General features: G+C 28.2%; 1 protein-coding gene across 1 annotated transcript; it reads left to right on the top strand.

Annotated features, from left to right (window-relative positions):
• Positions 1 to 6,942: 6,942 nt before the first annotated feature.
• Positions 6,943 to 7,935, top strand: Phum_PHUM511970 (uncharacterized protein; the record flags this gene model as incomplete). Its single annotated transcript, XM_002431047.1, has 4 exons — positions 6,943 to 6,981; positions 7,384 to 7,455; positions 7,575 to 7,662; positions 7,871 to 7,935. The coding sequence occupies 4 exons, from the start codon at positions 6,943 to 6,945 to the stop codon at positions 7,933 to 7,935; spliced, it is 264 nt and encodes an 87-aa protein (XP_002431092.1).
• Between the last annotated feature and the right edge of the window lie 1,500 nt (positions 7,936 to 9,435).

Below are 9,435 nucleotides of genomic sequence, written 5' to 3'. Positions count from 1 at the left end.
AAAAAAAAAAAAAAAGTAATTATAAATGTTTTGGTGTTTCGTTTGGTTCTCACGTCGGCGGTGGCGGAGGCAGCGGCGGTACAAGCCGCTAGAATTAAATTTTTATTAAAAGAAATAAAAACGAATCAAAGGTCAGAGTGGTAACTAACGGTCAACGAAACTTGCTACCGTATCAGCATTATCATCATTCATCGCTGCTATTATTATTATTATTATTATTATTATTAATATTATTATTATTATGTTTAAGAAAAGAAACAAAAAGAGGTGGTAGGCGTTCGGATTTGAAAAAGTAAAAAAAAATAATTTTTTTAAAAGGAGAACGTCAAATTTTAAAATGGCGCCATTCAAATTACGAAAACGCCGAGAGATTTTATTTTATTTTATTTAATTAAAAAAAAAAAAAAAATTGAAAACCTTCGATATATCGATCGATTTTCTCGTTTTTGCTTTTCGATATTTTCAAAGAATTTAAATCGAAATTGATGAATCGGCGATTTAGCGAAAAAAAAAAAAAAAAAAAAAACGTGAGAGTAAAAATATCGATTAATCAATAAATTTTATTTTTATCTTTCCAACTATTTTTTTTTTTTTTATTTTTCGAAAACCGGAAACGGAAAAAGCATTTTTTTTTTTTAAATTTTTGACGAGTTCGATGTTTTTTTTTTTTTTTTGCTTTTTGCTTTTTCACAATTTCAACAAAATTTTGACGTTTTTGTTCGTTTGTTCGTTTGTACATTATTTTCACAACCGACGCTTCTCTCAACGCTCCGTTTCAAAAAATTAACAAACGCAATTGACCACGTTTCCGGTTATTTCTTCGGTGTCGCTTCCTGGTTTTGTTGTTGTTGTTGTTGTTTCGCGTGATTGATTTTTAAATGTTTACACGGGTGTTTGAATTTCCCTTTCGTTTTTCTTTTGTCGAAAAGTTACGATTCGTTGAAAAGTTATTGCAAATTTTCATTTGATATACCTGAAATTTTTTCATCGCAAAGGGATGAATAGAGAGGGGGGGGTCAGAGGTCACGATGATGATGATGAAATGGTGCGAAAAGAATATTTTAAAAGTTAAAATGTAAGAATGATCGTTGAACTTTTTTTTTTTTTTTCTCTCTCTCTCTTAATAACGGAATCTACTACGCCGCGTCACAAAATATTTGTTTGTAAATAATTTTAACGCCGTTTTTCTCTTTTTCTCTCTCTCTCCTCTCTCTCTTTCTCTTTTTCTCTCTCTCTCCTCTCTCTGTTTCTCTTTTTCTCTCTCTCTCCTCTCTCTCTTTCTCTTTTTCTCTCGTTCTTATCTCGTAAAAACAACGTCAGTCAAAATGTCTCGATGTGAAACGTGGGTTTTTTTTTTTTTTTTTTTTTTACGTAACGTTAATAATGATTTTTTCAGGCGTTCACCTAAATTTCAAGTCCGACCTTTGTCGGTCGCGTAACACACTCCGACATTTTTTTTTTTTTTTCAAAAGACAAATAATAATAATAATAATAATAAATTCATTTATTCGATAGGGATTAGTTTTGAATATTATACGCGGTCTAATAAAGGATCGACCCATTTAAATAATAATGATGATGATAATGGCGACGGTAATTTTTCTCGAGTGTAGTCTCTTAAATAACGGACACCGTTGAATGTGCATGAATGAATAAGTTTATTCTTAAAATAATTGCTCGGTTGCAATTTAAATAAATGACATAACCTTGAACCCGCGGTTACTTTTTTTTTTTTTTTTGATTAACTTTGACTCGTGTTAGGTTTATCATCGTGGCAGGTGTACAATATTATTATTATTATCATCATATCGTGAAAAGGAAAATTTTTTTATTTTTCGCAAATTCAATAAAATTGCAATCGATTTGTGTTATCGAAACAATTTGTAATCACGTGTAATTTCTCTCTCTCTCTCTCTCTCTCACTTTTTACAATGCGAATAAAATTCATTCTGATTAAAAAATTTTAATAATAATAATAATAATGATTGATCGAACGGTTTTTGTTTTTTTTTTTCGTTATCGTAATAATAATTTTTTATAATGCAATTAGTAGTTTTTTTAATTAGCTTATGCGAATTCAAAGTGGATTTTTTGTGTTTGTTAAAGGTCGTAATTATTGTACACGTTACACGAAAAAAATTATTATTATTAGTACACATCACACATGTTTTCACGGTTAATTTACTAAAAAAAAACAAGGGGAAGAAGAGAGTGGAGGAGGAGGAGGAGGAGAAGGGAAAAGTCATGTGAAAGCTTAAAAAAACCTTTTTAAAAAATATTTTTTTTTTTCTCACGGGGTGACGAGATTTTATTATTATTATTATTATTATTGTTATTATTATTATTATTATTATTATTATTATTATTATTATTATTATTATTATTATTATTATTATTATTATTATTATTATTATTATTATTATTATTATTATTATTATTATTATTGGGACTTTTACAACTGTTCACACTAAAACAAATGAATTTTTTTTTTTAAATTTAACAAACTTTCAAGAGTTTTTATGCGTGTGTGTGTGAGTGCGTGCGTGTGCGTAAATAAATTTTATAATTTTTCTCTCTCTCTATCTCTCTCTCTTCATTTTAAATTTTCAAATGAATTTGCTTACGTGATGTGCAAACACCAGCGAATTTTTTTTTTTTTTTTTTACTTGGCTCAATGGTGTGTCACCATAAATTTCCAATGATTATGAAATATTTTTAATTATTTGATGCTCTAGTAAAAAAAAAAAAAAAAATTCGTGCGTTTTAATAATTAAGTTTTGTGTGCGATACGCACACGCACACACACAAGAAGAACGTATTTTTTTTTTTAACGTTGGAAGCCCTGTTATTCAAAAATTTGTGTCGTTCGAACGACGATTTTATAAATAAATTTTTGCGGTCGTTTAAATTTAACCGAAGAATTTCTTTTTTTTTTTTTTCTGTTGCTAACGAACGAAATACGGCGGTTCGGCGGTTAATAATAATAATAATAATAATAATAATAATAATAATATCGTATTCAAACTATTGAAAAAATTATTTTAAAATTTAAATTTTCATTACCGACGTAAAATGTTTAGAAAAAAAAATTTTAAAAATTTTAACGAATGAAAAAATTAATGATTCGCGTGATGAAAACCGTCGAGAAACGGTCAGACAAAAAAAAAAAAAAGAAGTGGAAGAAGAAAAAGAAGAAGAAGAAGAAGGAAATCGTTTCCAACGGATCTCGTTTATTCCGTTATTTAACATTACGATTATCGTGCCGCCGAATTTAACTCCCGCGCCGCCTTCATAATTTTTAAATTTTTTTTTTTTTTTTTTTAAATTACGCTTAATGCATTTGAAATTTTCCAGCCTGTGGCGCGGTTGTTGATTATTATTATTATTATTTTGTATAAGGTATCGACTGTGTACGGTCGCGTCTGAATGCCTGTTTTCTTGGTTGCTCGGTTGTTTGTTTGTTTGCCTGCGGTCATGTTTTGCAGGACAGTTTAAAACCGCACGTGGCAAAACATTTTTTTTTTTTTTTTTTTTTTTTTTTAAACGAGAGAGATACGATAGCAATAATAAATCATCCAATAGTAATTCAAATCTTAAAATATAATCATTATTACTTAACGTGAATAATTCGAACGTGAATTTTCGTGTCATTAGAAATTTTTTTTCGTTAATTTTTATTAGAAATACGTTCGCAATTTACGACGCACGCTTCGGGTGAACGTCGATTATTCGTTTTTTTTTATTTTTTGGAAAGAAAGGAAATAACTATTTTAACCCCCGAAGGATTAAATCGAATATTTTTTTTTTTTTTTTTTAAATAATAATAACAGGGTTTCGTTATTTAAAAGTAATAATAATAATAATAATAATAATAGGAAAATTATTAGTTTAAGATTATTAAGAAGAAGGAAAAAATATATTTTTTGGGAAAAAACGTTCGTGCGAAAAAATAAAAAAAAACAAAAACTCGAATAAATTATTAAAATTAATTGATCGATTTTTATTATTGATTTTTATTTTCAAAAGATAATAATAATAATAATAATGAAATTACGGTCGTGGCAATAATAATAAGAAAAAACGACAACCTTAAACTTTATCTATCTATTCAATGTCATTCCTTTTTTATTTATTTATTTATGTCACAGATAAATAAATAAATAAATAAATAAATGTTAATTAGATAACTCGAAAATTTATAATACCAAAAAAAAGTGAGTGTGTACTAATAGTATTATATTTATTTTCCACGGGGATGGGGGTGGCGGATTAAATACAAAAGAAAATGAAAATGAAAAAGGTTTTAAAACAAAATAAAAATTTTACAGGTTCGAGTGTATCGTACCTGTACAAAAAAGAAAAAAAAATTCGCTTCGTAATATCTAGTCGAACATGCCTCATCATGTTTTTCCTTTGTATGATTTTTTTTTTTTTTGATTTTTATTATAGTTTAAAAGTTACACGTTTTTGATTTGTATGCTTTCACGGAGCTATCTCTCTCCCTCTCTCTCTCTCTCTCTTTCTCTCTCTCAACCTGTGCAAAAGAATAATTGTTTTAATTCGAACAAATCTCGGTGTACAAACGAACGAGGGAACAAACGAACGTCTCTTCTTTTTCCTATTTTTTTTTTTTTTTGCAATTCTCGCAGATTTCGAATTTTTTTTCTTTTTTTTTTTTAAGCATACGCTTTGTGTAAATTAATCAAAAGAACAAGTTTGTTCGTTCGTTTGTTTGTTTGTTTGTTTTTGTTTTGTACGTAGCAGGGTGCAGTAAGGTGTATGCGTAAGAAGACGGTGGGAGAAGTGAATAATTAAAAAAAAAAAAAAAAACAATTTTTTACCACGTGGGAGACTCAAGGCTGCATGCCAAATGCATTAACACACTAAGGGTTAAAAGACCCACAGTTTGTCGTCAAAAACAAAAAAAAAAAAAAAACAACGACAAACGTCTTTATTTAACCGTTAAAAAATTATTATTATTATTATTATTATTTTTAAACTTTAAAATATTATTTACGTTTTTTTTTATAAATAAGTCCGAGTGAACGACACGACGTTGTTTGTTTGCCATTTTACACCATCGATGCTTTTTTTGACTTTTCAGTTTTTATTTGTTTGTTTGTTTTTTATTTGTCTGGAGGTTCCATTTCAAATCCTTTCCCTTTTGTTTGTTAGTTTGTTTTTTCTCGATCCAGTTTTGCATAAACTCAAAAAAAAAAAAAAAAAAATTATTATTCACATTCATTTCGAGGGTTTTGTTTAATAAACAAAGTGTCAGTCACAGGGCGACACAATCAATACAATACCGCACCCCCCCCCCCAAACCTTCCCGATCGAATTATTAACGAAATTTTATTTTATTAAACGAAAAGTAAATAAATAAATAATTTAAACTTTTACGTGGAAACTTTGAGAAAAAAAAATTTACATCTAAAGACACGTGTAAAATTATTATTATTATTATTGTTATTTACCAACGTCGAATTTTTTTATTTTATTTTATTTGATGTATGGAAATGCGAGTGCGAGCGAGAGAAAGAGAGAGAGAGAGAGGGAAATAAATTTTATTTTCTAAAAAGAATTTTACTTATTTTAATTAATTAAAAAAAAGAAGAAAATCACGTGATGAGTCAAACGGGATTTTAAAAACAAAAAAAAATAAAAGTATCAGTTACGTGTGATCAAAAGGCAAAAGGATAGAATATTCTAGAGTAAATCGAGATGATACCGAACGAGGGAGAGAGAGAAAGAGAGATGGGGGGGAGGTAGAGAAGGAGAAGAAGAAGAGAGAGAGAAATAAACGTGGTTTTTATGTTAATGGAAGGCTAATGAACTCATTTCACGATTTTTGTGCAGTACTTAGCACGTGTCGCGTTCTCCGGGAGAATCGAAAAAAAAAAAAAAAAAAAAGTCATTTTTTCAAATGCATTTCGATCTCGTTTTCCTTGCGTAAGGTTTTTCCCCCTCTCTTCCCTCTCCCCTTTTTCCATTAATTTTTTTTTTTTTTTTTTTTCGACTGGATTTTCCAAGTAATGCGTCACGCTTGCCATTAATTTTTTTTTTTTTTTGGTCAAAAGTAAAAGTGAAAAGAAATTTAAAAAAAAAAAAAAAATCATGGCGAACTATGACAAAATGTGTAAAAATTTAAAATCATTCTCTTTACGCCGTTTTTTTTTTAATAGTATTGCCGCCATCATCATCATCATCATTATTATTATTATTATTATCAGGAGTTGTAGTAGTAGTAGTAGTAGCAGTAGCGGCCGTATTACCATAATATTTTTAAAATCACAGGAAATTAAAACTTGAAACGTTATTCATACTTAAATGCAATAATTATGAGACCGACCGTGGCCTAGTTTTTATCATTATTATTATTATTATTATTATTATTATTATTATTATTATTATTATTATTATTATTATTATTCTTTCGTTTTCGGTTCAACGCAATTTCAAGAGATAAAATTTTATTTTTCGTACCTGATTTTCATATTTCCATCGATAACAAAAAATTGTTTTTTTTTTTCCTTTTTTTTCATGGTTTTGCGGTCGTTTTTTTTTTTTTTTTGTTGTATTTTCCGTTGGTTTTTGTATTATTGACGTGGTACAAGACAAACTCGTTCAAAGGTTCAAATGAAAATTTTTGGAATTCGCGTAAAATTTGTCCAGTTGATCCACCCGACCTCGGCCGTATTAAATTCTAATCCGTAATAAACGTGAAAATTTCGAAGAAAAAAAAAAAAAAAATTTCCGGATGTCGAATTTATTCGTATTTTTAAAAAAAGTCGCAATTCAAATCCGGAAAAGGTTTTAACCTTTTTTTTGTTTTTTTTTTTCTTTTTCCTTATATCGGTGAATTAATTTTTTAAAAAAAATTCTTTTCAAAAGGTTTTAATCCGAGTAAAAGGTTCGAAAAGGAAGGAATTGAAGGAGTAGAAAATGGAAAATTGCGTTTCTCCTTTTTTTTTTTTTTTTTTGGTAAAACGGAAGAAGAAAAATATTTTAAAAAATTGGGGGGGAGGGGAGGGAAGGGAAATAAATACTTTTAAATTTTCTACACTTTGAAAATTTATAATTTTTTTCCCCTCCCCGTGCACGTAAGCACGCACGCACGCACGCACCGGCCCCCTTCCTTTTTTTACGTTAATAATAATAATAAAAAAAAGAAAATTTGGGGGTTTTCCTTGCTTTTTTACGTTCACCTTTTGCGTTTTATTACAAATAAAACGTTTTAAAATGATTCGCTTTTGGTTTTTTTTTACTTTTTTTTCTTTTTTGAAATTTTCGTAATTCGAGATGTTCAAATTTTCTTCTTCCACTTTTTTTTAAAAGTTTAAAATTTTTTTTTTGTGAAATAAATAAAATGAAAATTTCTTGTAGTGTTCTTTAAATCACGTAACGCTTTATTTCTTTTTATTTATTTATTTATTTGTTTGCGAAGCAATTTCACTAGTAAGAAAGAATGAAAGAAAGAAAGAAAGAAAGAAAAGAGAAAATAATGGATGTGACTTCATCCCATTGAATTCATTTACAGATTTTTTTTTTTTTTTTTTTTTTTTTTTAATTTTCAGCACTGCAAACAAATAATAATGATAATTATTCGCTTAAACAAAATCGAAAAAACTTTTTTTTGTAATTCGAAAATTAATAATTATACCCGTAGGTTTGACTTTTATCCTTTTCTTTCCACCCCCTCCCTCTCTCTCTCTCTCTCATTATTTATGTGTCAATGGGGTTTCGAATCGTTTTATTATCACTCCATCGCCATTTTTTTTTTTCAGAATCTGTGTGACTTTATCGTTAACAATTTTTCGAAAGTCAACGTCGAGTTTGTTTTATTTAAATTTTTTTTTTTTTTGCAATTTAGGAATTGGCAACGAGGGGGGAGGGGGGAGGGATTTTGTTACAAAACGTGCGGTTGGTATTTTGTAAAATTGCGAATGTTGTGTTGTTCGAAAGGGAAAAAATTGTTAATGTTTTTTTTTTTTTTTGTATAAATTATACGGAATTTCGCATTAATTTTGAGTCATTAACTTTGTTGTTGTTGGGCGTTAACGTATCGTTATTATTATTTATAATAATAATAATGATAATAAATAATAATGTTTTTTTTTTTTTTAAAAAAATTGTAATTATTTTTTTGAATTAAAAAAATTTATCGATCGTAATTGAAAAGCAATCGGTTTTTTTTTTGTTATTTGCCATTTTAGTAAGGTCAACAAAAAAAAAAAAAAAAAAAACATGGAGGAAAATGTGCCAACTGCGTATTACAAAATTGTTTTACATATCGTAGAAATTTTTTATTAATTTGTTAACAATAAATAAATAATTAGAATCCGTTCGAAAATTGTTTGTTTATTTATTTATTTATTTTAATTTTTTAAATTTAAACAATGTGCTGGTGTACCGTCGTCGTCTTTTACAATTGTTTGAAATTACCTTAAGGGTAAAATTTTGATTGCCATTTTGAAAATAATAATAATAATAATAAGAATGATTTGTTTCCTTTCGGGAAAACAAAATGAAATAAAAGAAAAGAATGGAACGGAATGGAAAAAAAAGAAAGAATGAAAGAATGGAAGAAGAAAGGAAAGAAAAAAAAAATTTATTAAATTTTGTGGAGACCAGAACTGGAGATTTTATTATTATTTACAACAGATGGCTTGGGGCTTGACTCGAAATTAAAGTCTTATAAATGTGTGAGCACTCCTGCGTTGTACATGTTTGGGATTTTTTTTTTATTTTTTTCCGTTTTTAATTTGCTGTTGTTGAACTACTCGGAGAAAACATAAGCTCAACGAGTTTATAATAAACCTGCTGGAATTGAAAAGATGATGAGAAACAGAAAAAAGATGATGATGACGCTGATGGACGAGTTAAACGAAAGCGTTGATATGTGGTAAAGCGAGAACACGATGAAAAAGTTTGGTAAAATCCACATAAAAGACAAGGATGACAACAGGAAAAGTTTTTAAAAACTAAAGTTAAAAACGATGATAAAGAAGAAAAAGAAAAGTACCGGAAAATAGTTTCGAGGATGGGGGAGGGGGGAAAATAATATTAAGTAACTTTAAGTTTTCCGGATTTCGAAGAGTTCCAGCGGGAATATGTTAAAATTTATACATATATATATATATACATTGTCGTAAGTTATCGGAGTCGTTTAAACAGTCGCGCAACAGTTTGCTGTCGTTTAATATTTGCATTTTTTTTTGTTAAGGGTAGGGGAGGGGGTAAGAGGTTGATTTGTCGGATTTTCAACCGCCCATAGAGAGTATGCGTTTTCTCATCTATTCATCTCCCAATAAAAAAAAAAAAAAAAAAGAAAATTTACCGTCGATATTTGAATGTGAAATTGTGCCAAATATTTTGTCGTTTATTTAAATTGCCAAAATATTTCCTGTCGTCATTTTTTTCTTTTTTTTAATATTG

The sequence above is a fragment of the Pediculus humanus genome, genomic scaffold (assembly GCF_000006295.1).
Source record: "Pediculus humanus corporis 1103172108281 genomic scaffold, whole genome shotgun sequence".
Classification (NCBI taxonomy): domain Eukaryota; kingdom Metazoa; phylum Arthropoda; class Insecta; order Psocodea; family Pediculidae; genus Pediculus; species Pediculus humanus.
The sequence above is the reverse complement of the archived record's forward strand: the minus strand, read 5'-3'. Positions and strand labels throughout refer to the sequence as shown.